General features: G+C 39.2%; 1 protein-coding gene across 1 annotated transcript in view; it reads left to right on the forward strand.

The window, feature by feature from the left end:
- The window catches only part of MRPS5 (mitochondrial ribosomal protein S5), a 66570-nt gene that overhangs the window by 23871 nt on the left and 20551 nt on the right, over nt 1-22148 (forward strand). Inside the window, exons 5-6 of the mRNA XM_065632545.1 lie at nt 2265-2299; nt 21537-21627. Coding sequence (XP_065488617.1) covers nt 2265-2299; nt 21537-21627 — 126 coding nt within the window. The remainder of the gene's footprint in view (nt 1-2264; nt 2300-21536; nt 21628-22148) is intronic.

Below are 22148 nucleotides of genomic sequence, written 5' to 3' on the forward strand. Positions count from 1 at the left end.
AAGATACTTGTATGTTTATTGTCATCTTTCTGTAGGCTTGTGTAGTAAGATGAGCTATGAAAGGCAGTTGATGTTTTCTGCCACTGTTGTTTCAGGCTTGTTACGGTCATTGTAACAGTTAAGCTGCTTCATCTTTTCAGAGTTCTCTTGTTCCAACAATATATTATCCCAGTGCAAGCCTGGATCTTGGAACATATGTTGCAGCAAGTCAACATAAATGGGAAATTAGATGCATGGAATCACAATTATGTTGTTGTCTGATCTTCTTGCAGTCACCTTTGCTCTCCAGTCTGTCTGGTTCTTTGTTTATTAATTTCTTTCTGTCTGTGAATATTCTCTGGTTTCGTTCTATTGGACATTAATTAAAAATTCAAACATGCTTTGAACCAGGCCATAAGGTAGTGAGAGCATTCTCTTTCTAGTGAGATCTAATGCTTTTGTCTATGTGGATTGAAGTTACACTGGCATTTTCTAGCTTTCTGCTTTATAAATTCTGCCCTTGTTGGTGTCTGCTACTTCTGTCTTCCCTTCCCAGGTTTTCCATTTGTGGCTGCTGTTGCTCTAGTGTCTGAGATACGTTGTTTCCCTCAGATTTACCTTGTGAATTTAAGGACAGCTTGTCTGCCAATCTCTTTGAGTATTTTTTGCTTGTATTCAATTTTAAGAGCAATTCATTCTATTTTAATATCAACATAATACTGCACTATACAAATGAAAGAATTCCTCTATTTACTTGCCTGTGTTTCATTTTATTACCCTGAAAGCAAATATTCCATGGAAGGCAGGGACATGACAATGAATTTGGCAGCCTGTCACTGAATCTTACAACTGCAAAACAGGACATCTGAGAAATTAATGAATTGATCCAAATTCCCCATAAGTCAATGGTGGAATTCAGAAAAAATCAAGACAATTCCATGGTTCTAGTTCCATATTTTGAGCACAAGACTACGCTATTTTTAAATTCACATTTATTTTCACGTAGTTTATTACATTAACAGGAGCGGCAGCTGTAGTCAACAACATTTTTGCATGTATGAATTTCACCTTCTGGTATTTTCCTTGATTTTGTTTTTGGCTGGTACTATTGACATTGATTACTTGCTTTAAAGTTGGCTGTGTGGAAGCTGTAGTAGTCAGGTCAAGTTCTGCCAAAAAGAGGAAAGGGTACTACAGTCAAAACAGAATAATGAAACTGTCAGCTTGTATTTATAAATATGCTTGAGAAAAAGCAGTTTCTGATTAGTATACACTAATTTTATTTTGATCTGTTGAAAATTGTGTGGCTTTTCACATCCCTATAGTTCTTTCAGTATTTTTTTATTCAGAGAATTCATGATATTGCAGGGGACCTGAGACATTGACTGTGTGCAAAGCACTGTAAAGGTGGTAGGAGGAATAGACCTGAAACCACCAAACTCAATGAATCCATTTGTCCTGAGGCCATGGCGTGGCTAGAATCATATGCTGCAGCTTCCCTTCAGCAGCATTCATGTTTTCTGATGAAAAGAGGTACAGGAAGTTTGTAGAAACCTCAGTGTTGTTAGCCTACAACATCTGAAAAATTTGGTTGATGTTGACAAATATGTTAAAACAAATCCAGAATCTGAGAATGTCTTAGTTTTTCTATCAGCTTTGCTTTCTGTGTGATGTTCAAAGTAGTTAAATTAGTATGCCTTGCTTTACTGTTTTAAAAAAAAAGATTATTTTTCTTGCTTTGTGCTACTCTGGTTACTTAAGTTGCACAGTCTTTAGAGACTGTTTCCATCTTACTTCCCTGCATGTATGGTACTTAAAAAGATGAGATATTGATTGCAGCTGGAGGTTAGGGTCCTTAATAGAGCACAATGAATCTATTTAACAGTTGTCATCTCTTAATTATAACAGAAGCTGTGTTGTAACTGTAACAAGAGTAGTGTTACACTTTCTGGGAAGTTATTTTGACTGGATTTTTTTTTTTAAGCTAGTTTTCTTCACGTATGTTGATTTTACTGAAGAAATGAAAAAAATCTAAGAGAGTTTGAATGAATGGAGTCAAGTAAAACAATATATTTGAAGTCTTTTTAAAAGGAAACAACTAATAAAGCTCACTTTAGATACGATTGTTCAAATTACTCGTATGTTTTTTTACTTACTGCTGAAATTAACTTATAAATTACAGTTACATAAAAATCATGTCCTTTTTAAATTATACCACCTACAGGGACCTGTGCTGATAGGTAAGTAATACAAGGAAATGTAATATCCTATTTTTCTCCCAACAGAAACTTATGAAGATTTCGAAACAAGAGTCATTGAGGTAAGCATTACAGATCTATTCAAGGACTTTAAGTAAATACCACTATTTTATATTAAACTTGCAATTATTTAACCAGTCTTTGCTAAGTCAATCTTATAACAAAAGGAATTAATCTGGTATTCTGTTTCAACTACTTGACATAATGTTCCAATGAAAAGAATACCAGATGATCTTCTCTGTTGAGCAGGTAGTATCTGATTCTAAGGTGGTTTTGGGTAACTCTGAAATGGCAAGTGCGATAGACAAAGCTTTAATAGTTCAGGAACAGACATAATAAGGAACATAGTAAAGTATTAGAGTTATTTCTCTAGACAAAACTACAAGTAGAAAGTTCTATCATTCTGCTTTTAAAATAACTAAATAATTAAAGGGGGAAGAGACAGCACAGGGCAGAGAATGAGTGGGGCGAAGATCCCATTTTGCATGCCTCTCAATCAATAAGATATTCACTTGTCCTAGACGTCTTAAACTATGATATTTGTATCTTCTGGGAAAAATATCCTGTTAAAATTTTCCATTCATGGTTTTATATCCACTTTGTTATTGTGCTTATTGACAGAGTAAGGATGATGGTTATGACTGGACTAATCTAATTTTTGTTTCCAGCCTTACTTCTAAACAGGTTATGTTGCATCATCTCACTTTGAAAATATCTATCAATCAAAAGTAGTAACTGACAAAAGATGTCTGTATTCCAATATTTTCCTTGTCTCTGTTTTTGGTAAATAAGATCTAATATATGCTGTAAATCCTGCTATCTTTATTTGCAAGTAGAAGGTTGACTCCCACGTGCTTATCTTGCAAACTTATTCCTGGTTGGGATTCATAGAATTCTCTGTACTCTTCAACTCTGTGACTGGCTGACTAGGGCTTCTTAATGGAAGCCTGGAATATTTTAAAGAACAGCATATGTGCTGATATGCATTCTGCATGTCCTGGGTATTTAATGAAATATAAACAATGAGGCCAAGTGCTGGGTCCTGCACTTGGGTCACAACAGCCACAGGCAGCACTATAGGAAGAGTGGCTGGAAAGCTGCCTGACAGAAAAGGACCTGGGGGTGTTGATTGACAGCCGGCTGAACATGAGCCAGCAGTGTGCCCAGGTGACCAAAAAGGTCAACAGCATCCTGGCTTGTATCAGGAATAGTGTGGCCAGCAGGACTAGGGAAGGGATCATTCCCCTGTACTTGACCCTGGTGAGGCTGCACCTCAAATCCTGTGTTCAGTTTTGGGCCCCTCACTACAAGAAAGACATTGAGGTGCTGGAGTGAGTTCGGAGAAGGGCAATGAAGCTGGTGAGAGATCTGGAGCACAAGTCTGATGAGGAACAGTTGAGGGAACTGCGGTTGTTTAGCCTGGAGAAAAGGAGGCTGAGGGGAGACCTTATCGCTGTCTACAACTACCTGAAAGGAGGTTGTAGCATGGAGGGTGTTGGTCTCTTTTCCCATGTAGCAAGTGAGAGGACAAGAGGAAATGGCCTCAAATTGCACTGGGGAGATTTATATTGGATATTAGGAAATATTTATTCACCAAAAGAGTTGGAACAGGCTGCCCAGGGAAGTGGTGAAGTCACCATCCCTGGAGGTGTTTAAAAGACATGTAGATGAGGTTCTTAGGGACATGGTTTTGTGGTGGGCTTGGCAGTGTTAGGTTAACAGTTGGACTTGATGATCTCGAAGGTGTTTTCCGAACTAAATGATTCTATGAAATCAGAGAATTACCTTAGAATTGTTTTATTTTGGTAAATTAAGAAGCTACAGAGTAGTAAAAAAAAAAAAAAAAAAAAAAAAAAAAAAAAAAAAGTTAATCTCTTACATTGTTTGAAAACAGTGACGTCATCCATACGGTAACTTTCCAATATGTGACTGGTGCTGTGCAATCCCTTGGTTGGTGTGAAGTGATATTAGCTGACTACTAAATCCATGTCACTCAAGGTATTTGCTGACTGGCAGCAAAACTTTAAGCTAAAGGGTAAGGTCCTTAACAATACCAAAAAAAGTTCTTTAGCAACCCAAATTCTTAATGATTTCAACAGAAACACCACTCAGAATGTGGTCAGAGAAGATACTTATTTCAAATATGATAAAGGTGGAGTTCGCTTCAATAACAAGGTAATCCATTGGTAATAATTTTTTTACTGGTGAAATGTAAAGTGTTAGTAATACAGATATGTGGACCTATATTACTTCTCAGTGGAAAAGCAATTACTGAAGAAGACAACTTGCGACTCATTCCAAAGCAGACTATTAACAATTAGTGCTATGCACACCCACACTGTCACAAGATATTTTATGCTTCCCATTTATCTTATTAGTTTTTCTTTCATTTCCAATACATTAGTTGCTATGGAAACGATAGAGCTAACATAAGTGTTGTTGGGGGGAATCATGACTTCAGAAATAAATTGGTTTCTTGTGACTCGTTTGCTCCCAGTCCAGAATCAGATGAAGCACAGCATCCAAAGAGGGAGCAGCTCTGGAAGTGAGAACAACTATTTGCTCTCTATCCTTGCATGTTCCCTTCTCTTCTACTTGCAATGTAATTTTCGTGAACCTTGTGGTAGCAGTGGCCAAGTCATTTCCAACTCTGTCTACGGCCAGAAGTTTGTTTTTCAGACAACTGAAATCTCAAAATTATTTATTGCAATACCTAATATGTTAAAAGAACTTGATATTTGCTAAAATAATTGATCCATTAGAAAGCAAAACCTTCTGTGATGTGGCAAATTGACCACCTCCAGCTTGGGCCATCAGAAAACCCCCAGATAAGATACAATTTGATCAAGTCTGTCTTGTTCATAAGTATTGATCCTATTCGTGAAGGAGAAGGGGCTGGGTGATATTCAGTATTAGTTGCAGCATTTTTGGTGGGGTGAGGTCTTAGAGACATGTTCAGCTCCTTGTGCCCTGAAGCTCACTTCACCAGTCTATGGAGCTCCACAAAGCAGGAAACTGTGCCTATGACTCCTCAGGTGGGCTGCAGGTTGGAGGAATTCATCCTTGCAGAGCGTTCTGCAGAGGTGGTCGTGTGCCAGACCTTATGTCTGATTGCATTTTGCTTAGAACATGGCCAAACATCTCCCTTTTTGAGACAGGAGTAAGTGAACTAGTTCCTTGACAGTAAAATTAGAGCTGCTGCCTAAAGAACTGTGAAACCTACTGTTGACTTGGTTTGGAGAGAAAGGAGAAAGTTGCCCTTTAAATGGGTTTGTAGTCAAAGAGGGAAGGAGATGGCCATGTCCTAGTCCAGAATAGGACCAAATGTTTAGAGCAGAGAGTCCCTTTATCTACCAGTTTTGTGGGGTGCATTGCCACACAAGGCTGCATAGGTTTAGGAGTAAGACATGAGATGAGCAAGAGACCTTAAACCTAAATCAGTGTCTAGTTTCCATTACTGTCTCTTTTGAGGAAAGAAAAAAAAAACACACCACACAAAAAAAGATACTTCGAGTTAGAGAAATAAATAATCTCCTTTAGTAATACTGCTCTTACATGGTGCCTTATTTAGAGGCTTAGGATAAAAGGTGGAAACAGAAGTACTGAATAACAGCTGTGAACCACACCTCTCATGTGTAAACAAAGAGTTTTTTGTCTTTTTGGTTTTAGCTCTCAACTCCCTGACATTGTTTGTGTTACCTGGCTTTGAAATAATGGTCAAGTTCTTTTTGCTTGAAATTGTTTTGCCATTCCTTGGTGAGGTACTTTCCATGAAGAAATGTTTAATTCAGAAATCGTTTTCACCAACATTTGAGAATTTTAGTGTTTTATTTTATTTGATAATAAGAGTCTATCATTGTCTTAATTGAAATACATGTGGCCTGTGTAGGTAAGATTTTGCCAGAATTAAAATCAAATAGCTTTTACATGGCCTTGCGTAACTAATAAATAGTGTGTACAGGGTGCAAGAGTAAGAACAAAGTTAATATAATTGAGAGTACCACTCATTTCTTTTAAACTGTGTACAAGCATAGTCTATTGGAAAGTGAGTTTCTTTAAGTCTCTTATGAGAAACATTTCCTTAAACAGAATAGCCTGATTCACAACAGCTCCTTGTCTGAAAATTAAAAGAATAATCAGGCAAGTCAGAAGTTGAGTTGACTGACAGCTCTACTCTAGAAAAGCCTCTGAGAGTTCTCTACTGTCCTGATAAATGAAATGGGTTTCTTTGTCCTTTATTATCTTCCTGCATTTTGCTGAGATGACTATCAGTTGGGAACCCATCCAGTGGCTCAAATGATTTCTAGATTAATCCTATGTATCGAAATCTTTGCTTGTTGCACTAGTTTTGAGTATCTTCTGAGACATGGAAAACAGTGATGTTGTAATGTCAGATTGGGTAATTAAAAGTCGTGAGTTGGTTTATATATTTTAAAAAGTCCTCCAAAGGGGAAAGAAATATGCTGTTCTACATTGATGTGATAAGGATAAGAAGCAATGGATTTAAATAACGAGCAAGGGAATTTTAGACATAAAGAATGCGTTGCAAATGGAAAGTTAAATTCTAGAATGGATTGTCTGGGAGTATATGGGATGTCTGTCACTGGAGGTTTTTAAAAACAAGTTTGATAAATCTGTCAAGAGAGGATGGGGAGACAAAATCGGTAACCTTCTAACCCATTTTCCTGTGATTCTTTAAGACTTTTCAGGTGCATTTCATTTAATCTGTTGACATCTTTTTGCACTCCACTTTATTTTACTCTGTAAGTAGCATAATTATTAAGGTTATGGCAGAATTACCTTCAAAGATATGCACTCAGCTCCCAAGAAGTATTCGTCTGACACTGTCATGAGGTAAAAGGACATGCTTGTTATTCTCAGTAAATGTCATGAGAGGGAAGAGGAATGCTTTCCTCCTTGGCAGCAGCTGGGAGTATTCTGTAATGTAGTCCATATGCATATAGATCTGCAGCCATTGAACTGTTCTCTTTCTGTATCTGATGCATTTGAGAATAATGCTGTCCTGTTGGGACTTCCAAAGGGCTCTAGCAAATGTCCTGCCTGAGTTAGTGTATTTTCTTCCTTCTCCTAATTTCTAGAGGCCCTCTCCCCCTAAATGTAGTGAATCCCTCCATCACTGGGCTCATATTTTGTTTGCCCTGAAATCGCGGTGTGCAGACATTGTCTCAGTTGTCTCTGCTATTCAGTAGTGCTCTTCTATGGTGACGATTAAGATGTTGATCAAAATCACTTTGTAATATCTCTTGCTCAGAGTGATGATAACATCCTTGCAAACGAAAAATAGTTTCTTTTTCAGATTTTTTGTCAGTCGTCTTTAATCTTTTTTTTGCAGGCCTTTCTTTGCGTTGCTGCTTGATTCATTTTTTCCCTGAATTAAGTCCTCATCTTTTTTTTTTTCATTTTTATTAATAATTTTATTTTTTTATTAAAAATTTTTTAGTGTTCCAGCACTTAGACCTTAGAGTAAGATCACTATTTGTAGGGTCATTTCTATTATCTTGACAAAGCTATTTTATTCTTGAATATGATCACTATTTATTTTAAAACTAAATTGCTGTTTCAACTTCGACTTTTCAGTGTCTTTAACAGAATGTGTGAAGTGGTACTGGTACACACGAGAACAAATGGAATTAAAGTTTTTTATTGAGGGATATCTTTACCATTAATGAGTGTATTCAGTCTAAGTCTTACGGTAACATTTATCAAAGGATCTGACCTTCACCGGCAGTTCATATTTAATGCTCTGTATGTCATGTATATCTAAACAGACATGAATGTAAACCTATCAAAATTAGTTTGGTATCAGATTTTTTTCTGTTTTCTCAAGTATCTCTAATATATTCTTGTCAGATTTATCATTGGTGCCTAGAGACAATAGAAAATAAAATGAGCAGCAGACTTGCACTTAATGTCACATCTGGTTTGTTGTGATAATAAATGGATTGCATGCTTCTGTACCTTATTGCTAATGCTGGTGTGCATATGTCTAGACTTCCCCAAAACAGCTTTTAAAGGTCGGTATTGTTGGAAAAAAAGCTAGTGATCATCTGATCATGTGTAAGTGGATCATTTATATACCAAATTCCCATTTAATAGTATTTTAGAGATTATGTTGAGAATGATAAATGCAACAAAAGTGAACATTTACATGAGCATTAATGAGATGTCCTGAATTGCTCCATACACTTTTTATGCATTCTTATTTTTACATGCAAAATTAATCTATTCTTTTCAGGTTTAAAACTACATGTGTATGGTTTCATCTGAGATGCTGAAGAACCAGAAAAGCCTCCTCTATTTTTTTTTTTTAGTTCCTCTTAGATCAGGAGTAGCCATACACAAAGTAGATTGTCGTGGTGGGTTTTGGAAAACCCACACAATTTGTCAAAGCTCCTTCAAAAAATTAGTTTTAGGAGCAGACTGGGCACTTTGGACTTGAACTCTGATGTAGCAAAGTCCATTTGGACCACTTAGCCTTTAGCCGTTTGAAGGCATCTTGTAATACTTGAGTTGCATGGGCACCACACATAAAATAAGTGATTTTTCTTAATGAGCCCTGCAGTTGGCAGTGCTTTCAGTTAATTGAAAGGGCACATTGCAGAAAAGTGGCTGTTGTTTTGTTACTGTGGCATGTCACAACTGACTGTCAGTTTGGATACTACAGGAGGTTTTTACTGAAGTTGGCCATTCTGTGCTGGCATAATTATTTACAGTCAAATTCATTAGATTAAACAACAAAATAAGTTGCTATGCAGTGGTTCCGTGTGCTATAAAAATCTGTTTCACTGCTTTATTATATCGGAATAATAAAAAAACTTTTAAAGTAGGCTGTGGCTCTACTGTTGCATGAGATGGCCACAGATGTGAACTGAGAAAGAGTAATGGTTTTTGCAGAAAAACAGCAGCAGCAGGAACAACCTCTATATTGAAAGCCAGCAGTGGGCCCAAGATAGAGTCCTATAATTTTCTGATGAGGAGTACAAGTTTTGAAATAAACAGATCTTTTTTTAGCATTCTTATTTTAAATAGATGGCGTACCTGTTGCTATTTCTGCATGTCTTCTCCATGATGTTTATCTTCACAACAGTACAGGGAGATTAAAATAATGTTTGCTGGGAAATATACTTTGCAGCAAGAAACTGAAAGCGATTTTTAAAGGACTGTCTTACGAACGAAGATACAGAAGCCCCTTTCTTTTGTGATTATGCTACTGAAAAGGCTGTGCTCGCTTGCTGAAAGAGAGGAATTGCTTATTAAAGTGTTTTCTTATAATGCAGGAACAGAAAAGCTAACTTGGTTTTTCCCTGCTTGTAGAATAGAGTACAGACAAGGTCAGATTTTCATGTTAACTGGAGCTAAAGCAGTCACAGAGAAAAAGCTGCCTTGAGTGAGCGTTAAGGGGACAGCAGCAGGCACTGCATATTGGTTTTGTTTCTGGCTTATCCTATAGAGCAGGGGTGTCAAACTCATTTTCACCAGGGGTCAAATCAGCCTCGCGGTTGCCTTCAAAGGGCCGAATGTAATTTTAGGACTGTGTAAATGTAGGAATAGTCACATTTATACAGTCCTAAAAGTACGTTCGGTCCTTTGAAGGCAACCGCGAGGCTGTTGTGGCCCGGGTGAAAATGAGTTTGACATCCCTGCTGTAGGCTATTGTGTTAGAGTAGGTGACACTACCTGTTTCTTTCTTTCCCTGCCAATCTGAAGGCACATTTCCTGTTTTGCTCATATTTTATGCATAAGAATGTCTGTGAATACTGGTGGTAGTATTTAATGTTGTTTAACATAATGTAGTAATAGTGGTAATTTAAAATTTACAGCTGTAGTTGACATATGCCATTCTTATTTTACCTGTAAAGCATCTTTTTGTGTATCAGCCATCCTCAGATGAGTTTTTCTTTTATCTTTCTCCAAAATCAACATGGTAACATAGTAAAAAAAGTAACCTACATGATATCCTGTGTTATGATAGTATTTGCCTTGTAGTGCAATCAAAATTAGTGAGGCTTAGTAATCAATAAGGCCTGAAAACACTTATGAGCTTAGTGGCCCTTTGAATCTGTCACAAAGGAGAGCTTTCTAAGGGAGAAGATAAAGTTAGAAGTAACGCCCTTTGCAAAAGATCTCAGGTTTTTTGTCCAACGCTGAAATTGTCCTCTGCCATTTGTGAAAAGTCTGCGTTTTGATTGCTTGGTATTATGTTCATGTTTTTTTGATTTTGTTACCTATTTCTAATAAAGATAACTTTACTTGAAGAATTTTGTGCAAGCATGGCCCCATTGTAAGTGCATCAGTGCAATCTTTCCTGCGTCAGAGTAGTTCCCTTTTCAGCCAGATGGTTAGAATATGGTACTGTTGTATTTTAACAAAAAAAATTGTGTTTGAGTGTTAAATTACAGAAAGGTATAGACTTGCTAAAGAAGTTCAGGTCAGGCAATACACTCAATTCGTACAAAGAAATGGTGCAAAAGCAGCAATATAAAGACACTGATATTGCCTTTAAAGCAAAAGCTGCTCTCTGCAGATACAAGTACACTGGTGCTTTGGTTTATGTACAAAGCTTCGTATGTCATGATCTGGGTACTGAGATTTGGTATTATCTCTTTTGGTCCTTGAAATACAAAATCATTTTATATTGCTATTTGAGGTCAGGCTTATCTCTCATTCTTTCTTATGTTGTAGGTAAAACTGTGTGCAGACCTTTTTCTTTTGGGTGTTTGTGTGGTTTTTGTTTGTTTGTATTTACTTTCTAAGAAGTTGTTGGAAGGGAGGGAAGAAGAGAGGACAAAAGAGATATTTTTTAACACTTGCATAGTGAAAATAACTAACTGGTTCTTCCTTAGAGTCAATCAAAGTAAATTGCAGTGAGTGGATAATTGCATGGATATTCTGAAAAAACATACAGATTATATTTACCCAGGAACTGAGTTAGTGATGAGCTCTACAGAAAGCCTTTGAGAAGAAATACTTTTGTCTTATAGTCAAGATAGCATGCAGTAAATGAAGCCAAATTCTAGGCTCTCAGCTAACTCTCTACTTTGCATGTTACCTCCAGTAGTATTCTTTACAGACTTCATTCTTAGTTGAACTGACTTGAGATTGGGTATGCTTCACAGAGTTATATCATAGTATTGGCAGTTCTGTATCTGAGCCTTGATGTGCCAAGACTTCATGCAAAACCTGTAATTTCATAAAGCTGAAGGTTTGTGTCATGTGAGTTTGGTCATTTGCTTATTCTTCCACTGTTCAGACATTCAGCTGGATTCAAGTATGCTTGTTTTGATTGTCTGAGACCTGTTTGGATGCAACATGTACCTCAACTGTTGTGTGGCACTTTGGAGAAGCAAGACTGAAGAGAGCAATCGGAAAAAAACAGTTTTCTGATCAGAGTCTGCACAACTTGCATCTGATGTGGGTTGTGCTGCCCATCTGCAAAGTAGTGTTAGGTGTGCTCGTCATGGTCCATTTGGATCGCTCAAATTTACAGGGCAACACACTCTGTAAATTAAACTTTTATGAGGTTACTAGGAAGGAAACCAAACAAGCACATCAAAGAAGCACTCAGCCCCCTTTGTACTGACTAGTGTAACACACAAATTCACTGGTCCATCACTTGATTCATGAGGATTCCAGCTTAAAAGTTCTCTAATTCATAACTCATAACTTACAATTTGTGAGTTGTGCATCTGTGAGCAAAATAGTTGCCAAGCCAACAATAAGAGTGCTCATCCTTCCTCCTCTGTCACATTGTGGGCATCTCCTGTATCACACCAGGGTGCACGAAAACCTCAGCAGTCTGACTGCTGTCAAATCCACTTCTGAATCTTCTTGGATAACTGGATATATTTATACAATTAAGCTTGGGAGTTTGGTCTATACCATTGCCATGAGTTAAGGGATTCTGAAGAAGCTGCCAGACAATCAGTATGCAAGGATGATCGCTGCCTGGGGACAGGAAGTTGCAGGTGCTGTCATGGTTTAACCACAGCCAGCAACTAGGACCATGCAGCCACTCACATGCCCCCCCATCCAAGTGGGATGGGGGAGAGAATCAAAAGGGAAGGGACAGACTCATGAGTTAAGAACAGCTTAATAGGACAGCAAAGGAAGAGAAAAAAAAATTAATAATAATAATAAACAATATATATACAAAATAAGCGATGCACAATTCAATAGCTCACTACCCAGTCACCGATACCAAGTGTGTCCCTGAGCAGTGATCATGAACACTGGTCTGGTACAGCTGATCCCAGAAGAAGACCTGAATAGCAGTTTGTGCTCAAACACAATTGCACCAAACATCTGGTCCTGGAAAAGAGAGCACCCCAGTCTCCAACAGCTGATCCCAAAAGAAGAGAAAGAGCAAGCCAGAAAAGATGGCTCCAGATATATACGGAGCATGATACTAATGGTAGGGATAATCTCACTGGCCAGCCTGGATGTCAATCTGGGTGCTGTCCTGTTTTGCTTTCTCCCAGCTTCTCTGTGCACCTGCAGCTGGAAAGTTGAAAAAGTCCTTGGTCTCCTTGGCAACAACCAAAACATCTGTGAGTCCTCACATTCTTTTCATACCAACTCCGAAATACAGCCTAGCTACTGGAAAGAAAAAATTAACTCTGTCCCAGTCAGAGACATAGGAAGTTCAGTGTGTTATCACATTTATTCTCTTACTAAATTGAAAACAAAAGACTGTGCTAGCAACTAAAAAGAAAATATTCAAACTACTATGAAGAAAATTAACTCAATCCCAGCAAACCCAGCATGGTGGCATTGGCTCCATAATGACCTTTAGCCCTTCCTGGCCATCATGTTTGCCTACAGGTTGCTTTCTTTCACTTCGACCTAATGGAGCTGCTCCAAGCATACATCAGGCCTTAGAGTGAGCTGTGCGTTAGCCAAAATCTATTCCTAGCTGGAAAAGATTAGCAGAAGCTTCAAGGTTTATGCTCTTGCAATTGAATGTCACTTGTACTTATTTAACCTTCCGAATCCAGTCCTTGGCAAACACCAATGGGGAAGTAGAGAAGGTTGGTTGTGTGGGGACTCTCATTCTGTTCTGGGGCTACTGAGGGTTGATGACACTAGGAATCACTGGATTTTCTTTACAAAGCCATGGAGAATTGACTTGCCTTAGGGACAGTAGCTTTATGTTGGCATGTGGAAAGCAGGGGTAAAGTCAGAAAACAAAGGTTTGTTGCATTAAAATGATATGAAGGACCGTGTCTTAAGTATTTATAAATGTATTGTCACAAAGGTTCATGCAACTGTAGAGAGTTATCTATAGGGATTATGCACACAGAAGAGAGTTATAACTGTACCACTGTCTAGTCAGTTGTTCTGCATGCACTAAACAAAAATAAATTGTTAGGTGCAGAAGCTACTTGTTTCAGCATTCCACAAAGTAGCAAGAAACCCAAGAGTACATGTTTGTTTTAAGACCACAGAATTAATCTTGGTAGACTTGCTACTTGTGACAAAAAGAATGTTCCTTAATACGCAGTCTAAACCCTTTGTTTATAAGTCATTGGAAATTGTGCTCTAGCTATTGTTTTAGCAAAGGGTGCAATAAAAAAGGCTTGTGAAAGGAAATGCTGCATGAAATTACAGTGTCTGAGATCCATTGTTTGACATCCTTGACTGAAAAATTACATGGTATACAGGATACTCTCTGAGTAATAATTTACCTCAAATGAGACGTTGGCTCAAAAATACTTTTGGAGTATTGGAGCTCTAGATTTTGCTTTTAGAACTAGAGGGAAGTGTTCTGTTACCTGGATGGTACTGACAGTGTCTTTAGACTGACAATGAAAATTTCAGAAAGTTTATAAGATTGGAGCTGAAGCAACCTGTCACAGGAAAGAATGAGAGGTCAAAGCTGTGCACTTGAATTTATTTCTGGTATTCTTGGAGTTCTCAAGAGTTTTGGCCTGCTTTTAAAGTAGAGTTTAGGGATGCTACCTTCAATTGGTTCTTTTGGTTAAGTAATTAAATCTTTTTATCTCTTTCACCTGTCAGCCTGTATGGATTAAATAATTGGCATTTGGAACATTCAGAAGCTTTTAAGTGAGTTATAATTTGGCATGATTATGGAACATCCTTTGAAAAGGAAAAAAAACCAGATATACTGTAGCTTTAAGCATGCAGTATTGTGGGGTTAATCTAAAGGATCTGCACTCAGATGTCAGGTGTAATATGAAGGCACATTTAGGCACGCATTTTGTAAGTAGCGCATTTGAGCTGTTGAGTTATAAAAGAGAGAGTTTTGCACATGTGACATGATTTAGTCAATAGTTTCTCTGCAGATTGGGCTTGTTACGACTGGACGAAAACTGCACTTCGGGTCTATCCCAGAGCTGTGATGAGTCAGTTTATGTGGAAAACACTTCAAGTATATGGTCAAAAACTTTCATCTGTTTTGCTGAGTGAGGGGTAGAGGAGTCCAGATTATTTTCTGTACTGCAGTTTTGTCCTTGGCAAATGGATGCACTGTGAACAGGATGGCTGGTTCTAATCTTCTTGCTTCTCAGAGGTTATAGCTACTGAATCAAGTTCTTCAAGAGAGAAGTACTGTATTTATTCTACAGATGGCCAAGATGGAGACAGTTCTGACTGTTAGGGTAAGTGATAAAAAGCCTGTCTGCCCACACACAAACGAGTGCAGAGGCAATAGCAGGTAGAGTAACCTGAGTAACACCCTGCTGGCACTCCTCCCAGGACCATTGCAGGAGAGCCATCACTGCACAGACCAGAGGGGCACACAAGCAGGCAGAGGAGCCCAAATTACAGATTTGGAGAAAAAGGCACTTTTTTTTTTTTTGCCTTTTCCTGGGGCTGTACTGGGCTAGCCTTAGCTCCATGTTCCAGGAGTGACCTCTATCAAGATGAGGCTCTCCAGAGGACCCCACAGTCTGAGAGGGAGTTACTGCCGAGGGGCAGGAGACACATTGTGGAATGCAGGGGAAGAGCACTTCAGTATTACACAAGACTTATGGGATGTCTAGAGCAGGAACCAAAGGGAGAACAAGGGAGGAATCTAGGTCATTTGAAGAGGAACAAGTATGGGAAAATGGAGCGATAAGGGCATAGAAGGGGTTGCTCACATGTAAGCAGGGCTGGTCAGTGTGCTTGTCTCACCATGACCTCTGTCTGATCAGTATAGTCTGTCCTGACTTCCTATTAAACTCAATTTCTAACTATTTTCCTGGGCTAGGGACTCTTGTTTACTGTGTGCATATGCGTGTATGAGGAGGTCTAAATACCAGTGACTGGGGTGTATCTATTTCCTACTAATGGACCTTCATCTTCATCAGCCAGAGAGAGGAAGGCTATTAATGCTGTTTGTGTGAATACTGTTCATTTCTGTTTGTGTTGATCTGCAGGGCTTGCTGTGTATATATGCATATATGTGTTGTATAGGTGTGTTTATGTCTTTGCCCACTGGGCTTGCATTCCCAGCTTTCTTTAAGGGCACATGAATGGAGAGAGCATCTCCTTCTTTAAGGATCCATGGTTAAGGACTTTTTCAATGTTAAAAGGGGATAATAAGGGAGAAGCCATGAAAGAGAACATACAGTATCACAACCTGACTGACGAACTATAGGGCAGGTGGTAATGAGAACCAAACCTGGTCAGCCACACTAGTTGCTAAGGGTATGTAATTACTATTTAACCCTGGGCAGCAGCTAAATTAGTAAACAGCCACTCGCACGCTCTCATCTTTCCTTCCCTGGGAGGAATGAACAGAAAAGGAGGAAAGACTCATGGATTGAAATAGAAACAGATTTAATAGAACAATAATAAGAGCGATACGGAGCAATAGTTACCCACCATAACACACACTCCCAGCAATGAATGCCAGAGGGTGGACACTGCAAGCACAGCGAGTCCAGTAAAATGCAGAGATGAAGCTTTGCCCAGAGCAGGAGCCCTCACGGACAGGGCATTGCTCTCCCCAGCAACTTCCCACTTACATATGGAGCATGACATTCATGGTATGGAATACTTCTGTTGTCCATCTTGGTCAGCTCTCCTGGATCCGCTCCTCCCTGCATTATACACCTGCTTACCTGCAAAACATGGGAAACTGAGGAGCATCCTCAGTTTCCCTGGCAATAAGTATCAACATCAGTTTTCCCAGCATTTTCCTCATACCAGAAGCTAAAGAAATGGCAGTTGTGGAGAAGATAATCAATTCTACGTCAGCTAAGCATAAACATTACCTAGGTAGCAACCATAAATAATAGGCATTATCAACACTCTTCTTACACTGAATTAAAAAATGCCACAGTTACCTAGATGAAAACTGACTACCCTGGCTGAAACCAGTACATAGGTGGAATGTGAGAATGTTTATTTCATTAAGATTATCTGACAGAGGTCCAGTGGGATACTATGGAAAAGGGGGAAACCGTAAGCAAAATATATGGAGACATAAACCTGACAGACAGATGTAATGGGGGCAAAGAAAAGAAACAAACCTTGTCAGTCACACTCATTGGTGGACTATTAAAAAAAGCTGCCGGTAAACTGGTATTTTGCAACTCATAAGGATGCAAATCTGAGGGTCCGGGATGTTGGAGGGGTGTCACTGAAACTGTGCAAACTGCCAAAGGAATGTGCAGCAGAGGGGTCGAGAAGGAACAAAGGAAGAATAGACAGAAAGGAGGAGTATAAAAGGGGTTGGCTGCATTTAAGATGGAGCCAGTCCGTACACTTGCCTGACTGAGCTCTGTGCTTGATCACCACACTCTATCTTCTTATTAAATCTTTTTATAATTATCTCATTGTCTTATCTCACTCTGTCACACATGTGCATGAGATCTGCAGGCACTAAGTGCAAGGACTTGGGGAGACTGCCATGGAGTGGACACTGGGCCAGCAACTGGCGTCAGACCAGAGATTTGGGTGCCCCATGGCCTCAGCTACTGGAACAAGCGAGCATCCTAGCCTCAGTATTTGGAGGGGCCATAGCTCTCTGGATCTTGGGAGAGTCCTACAGAATTTGAGCCTGGAATACCAGCTGCACGAGGGGACCAGTGGGTGTGAAATTGGTGCCAGCAACTGCAATCAAACTGGGAGGTGTGGGCAGCCCGGAGTGGATGGGATCTCAGTGCAAGCTATGGGAGCAGCTGAGCATCTTTGCCACCAGTGTGCCCTGAAAATCAGCTACTGAGAGGGACTAGGGTGAGTGAAGCAAATCAGGGGCTCAGTGCTGGTGCCTGGGGCAGGACCACAGGTTTTAGCCTCGTGCCAGCTGCTGTGGAGGCAGCGGGGAGGTGTGGGTCTGTATCTTCCCCAAACCTGATGTTCATTTGGTGGTGGTGGTGTAATTTACTAGCAAACTTCAAGCTGGACTAGCCAGCGAGTAGGAAGCCTGGGATCTGGGCATTGGGTCAGGCAAGCAGAGTTGCTTAGAAAGTTGCTTGTATTCAGGGGAGCCTGTGAATGTGGAGTACCATTGAGACAAATGTGTGAATGCTGCATGCTTGCTACTAAGGACCAAGTTGGACCAGCTGGCAAGTAGAAGATCCATGAAGTGGGGAAGAGGGCCTGGCCAGTGGTATTAGATGGACAGAGGCGCCATGGTGGTAGTTGGGGGATCTGCAAATGTGCATGTGCTCGTGAATCTAGAGGATGTGTGCATGGGCCTGCACTAGTGAATTGCAGTCTCTACCAGTGGAGGAGGAATGGGATGTTGCTGTTTATACTTCGTTTTTATGCAAGTCCTGGATGTTGGTGTTGTTTAAGGCAGTGCCTTGTCTGTGACAGATTATAACTGGACATTGCAGTGTCCTGCACATTTGTCTCTGGATTACTTGCTCAGCTTTGCTACTTTTTGAACCTGCAGCCACGTCTCTCATCCTGGCTGGGCTAGACTCCAGTGGCCAAGCGGGACAAAGTCCTGGGCCTGGAGCTGTGGGAGGTGTCCATTCCTGACATCCCTTAAGGACCTGGGAGCATGGAGCTATGGCAGCCTTACCTCTGTTGGGCTACTGAATTTGGCCCTCCATAACACATTAAACATCAGTATGGGATGATAAATTCACTAGCTAGCTGTTCTTGAGAAGGTCATATCTAAGTAATCGTAGCAGAAGACAGACTAATTTGCCTTTTCCTGAAGCACTGCCCTTGCCACTGCCCACCATTTGCACACTTTTATGGAAACCATGTGGCACCCTTGTCACTTGTCAGCAAGATGAGTCTGCCCTCCAGCTGATTTATTTTTTTTTTTTTTTTTAGGTACAGTAGGTTTAAGTTACAGCTGGGAGGCGTTCTGTCGCTGTGGTACAAATCTGCTCTGCCTTTGGTGCTTTTCAGCTGATACAGGCATGATCTAGCTAACATGGGCTTGATTTTTGTTTACAGGTTTATTACTCAATTCTTTTGGGTAACTGGCTTCCCAAGCCTTTTATCTATGTCCCTGAGCCTCTCTAGGTCACTTGCATGGAAGTGCTTTTCTTTTAGCAGTGCACCCTGCTCTGATTTTGCTTTTGTCGCCTTGTACCTTAGAGAAATATGGGGTCCAGAGGACCTTATGCCATGAGGGGACCAGCCTGTGCAGACACTCTCCTCTGCATAACAGCAGCAAAAGAGTAACAGTGTCAAGAGTGTGATGGCAGAGGTGGCAGGTTCCTAAAAATCACGACTAGAATATGATTTCTAGAAAGGAGGACTTTCCAAGGGCAATCAGTTTGGCCTGTCATTCATTCTGCTTTTACAAGAACAAAACCTTGAGGCAAGTGTTGGGTTTTTACCTTTTTCTAACAGAGTGCAACAGCTGATAAGTACTTGAAATCAAAATAACCTCTAGCAGCCTGTCTCTAAGTGTACCCTATTTCCCTACTCTCAACTCTGCCTTTGAAACTGTTCCTTGCTGTTTCTTCTCTTAATAAATGTTTGAGGTGGTTTCATTTTGTATTTGAGAGATGCTTTTCTTCCCTTAGCTCTTGGAAGAAAGCTGAATTTGCATTATCACCACTGGATAATGGATGCAGAGAGACAGTCAACTTGAGGTACACTGTAATTAAGGTTGAGCATGCATCTGTTTTCAAATTTTGAAAGTTGGCTGTAAATGTCACTTGAGTGGCAATCTAGTAAAGAGGGGTATGTCTTAGTTTCAGTCACTTTTCAGAGGTCACAGTGTTTTATAAGTGGCATGTTGTTCGTTGTGTATTAATTCCAGTGCGGTTTAATGCTAGGCTTTCATCTGCATTCTTTACTTGCAAGAAAGAAGAGAAGCATTGCTGAGCACACGCCAGAAGAGCTCTGCTTTCCTTGCTGTCAGGAAGCATGGGGCTTTGGCAGGGAGAATCTGAGGACACTGTTGTTGCAGCAGTCATGGCTGCCTGCACGCATTATTAAGCTTGAAAAGCCTTTGCCACATTTCGGGAGAGATGCAATAGCACTGATTGTGATGGGTGACTGAACACATTTTCCTTCAGAGCCGCTCAGAAACAGCTGACAAGTGCAGTTTTAGGAAGCCTTCTGGAGAAGCTCATTGCCAGTTCTTTATTGCCACCTTCTGGAGAGGAGAATAATAATTTTTGAGTACATTCTACAAACATCACACCATTTATTTTTGACAATACGCATGCCAACTGCTTTTTTTTTTTGGTACAAGTGCTTATTCAGATGAGCAGTGGAAGACAAAACTTATATGCAAAGCAAAAATAAAATGCTCCTGATGCTCCTGGAGAGATTACTTCACTCTCTTTTCTTTCATCGTTATTTTGCATTTTCTGTAAATAGCCTGTTTCTATAGGCACTTTCATCTTAGGGGGCTTGGGGTTTTACCTTGTTCTTGTGAGCAATAAAATTGCAGAAAGAAAAATTGCTTGGAATAAGTAATTAGCAAAGCTGTTATTTCTTAAAGTGCTCCCTAGAATATATGTGCAGCTTGAATTTAACAGCATCTTTATTTTAATGAATGCAAGGTGGAATTTTTCTGAAGCACTTGTTCCTAATCTATACCTAGTGATGTCAGTGGAATTTTTTGGTTTGGAATTTTGTGTGTGTGTGTGAATTTCGGTAAGAATGTTTAAACCATGACCAAGTGGTTTATGATAATCTACTTTCAGATATATAATGCTACAACCAGACTAGCTTACTAAAGGGTGGAACACTGCTTAATTCATGTATTGACAATACCTGTTTAACTTAACTGTTATTATAATTTATGGAAATCATATTGAAGCTTCAAGAAAGTAGACCCTGATGCATTTGAGAGGAAGGAGAGAAAAGAACCATGAAGTAAATTGTATATTTTGACTGGCAATTCTGAGACATGGATGTTAACAAAGTCAAGCAATATCCAGTATGTGATTTTATATGTATATATATTTTTTATATTTACCATACATTATATTTTTATATAGTTTATATAATAGCATATAAACTATACATTAAAATATATGTCTATATTTAAATAAACATATATTTTAATATATAAACAAAACCAAGGAAACGAGAACAGGAAGAGCTAGATGGATACAGGATGTCAGATGATATATTTAAGATAGGATACTGTAAAGCAGTGACTTGCCTGTAGTCACAATAGGGGAGTCTGTAGCAGAGGCGGAAGCAAATTTAGGTTTCCAGAACGCTAACCATAAGGCCAGCTGTCTCCCCAGTTGTGTCTCCCCACTCTAAACTAAATAGCTTTCTTGCATCTGTGCCTGAATTTCTTGCAGAGTTTCTGTAAACATTGCTAGTTTCAGGAATGAAATACCATTTTCTTCAACCCCTCTCTTAATTGAAGTCTTCTTTTTAGCAGCTGTCATCTCAGTAATGAGACTGCCTTCTGCAGTCTGCAGGTAGATTTCAGTCCTAAGTTTTAACCCATGTAAAGCAACAACATGCCTTGAGCAATTCCTGAGAGTGCTTCTAAAATACGTTAAAACGTGAGGCGCAGTGAGATATTAATATCCCTTTCAATTTTTTTCCATTTTTTAAATCACATTTAAAATCACACACGAAGCTAGCAGCATTAGAGCATTACCTGTTCTGCAGCTAAACACAACGGAGGGGATATTTTAATGAAACTCTACTGAGGTAACTTCTTCTGTGTCTGAGTATAGGTTTTTAGCAGCCTACGTATTTAATGCCTTGAAGCTAGTGTCTCACTACATGGTACCCGTTGATAAAGACAGAATATATTGTAATATACTGTGAGGTTTCATAACAGACCTCTAATTCCCTTTTGCTAAACTGACTCTCTTTAAAACAAAAATACGGTTGGACTGTGCCATAACAAGATGCTTTCTGGTTTTTTTTCTTCAGGTAAAAAATGTGTTTTGTATGAAGGCAAAGGAAGGCAGAAAAAAATCAGTACGTGCCTTAGTGGCTATTGGAAATGGTAAAGGGGCTGCAGGTATGTGCATTTAATGTAAAAGATGTCAAATTCATCATTGTTTGTAATAGTACTTCGGAAGTTATGGTGATTTAAAGGGACATTTGATACTTTAAAAAAAATAAAATAAAATAAAATTTACCCTTTTTTCCACTGGACAATGTTGAAATACCTGTCAGAATTTTGAGTTTCATATATAAAGCTTTATAATCAAATTATGTATGTGTTCATTTGGAAACTTTGTTATGTATAAAAAAATAAATTGGGAAAAGTAGTAATATATGGTTGGGCTTGAGGCATATATTATCCAGTGGTAAAAACATTTTTTTATTTAACTCTAGAGTGACAGAACTAACCACCAGTAGATCCTACCAAAAGGGATCATCTATGCTTTCCTGTACACACTGTTTCATTTTACTGTAGATACTGGTTTTGTTTAAAAAAAAAAAAAAAAAAAAAGCCTGAAAGTACTCAGCCATGCATATCTGTATTCATTTCACCTAGACTTAGACACCTAGCTGCAAAGTGTAGTTGTTTAGTCT

Source organism: Caloenas nicobarica, chromosome 3 (genome assembly GCF_036013445.1).
Source record: "Caloenas nicobarica isolate bCalNic1 chromosome 3, bCalNic1.hap1, whole genome shotgun sequence".
NCBI lineage: Eukaryota > Metazoa > Chordata > Aves > Columbiformes > Columbidae > Caloenas > Caloenas nicobarica.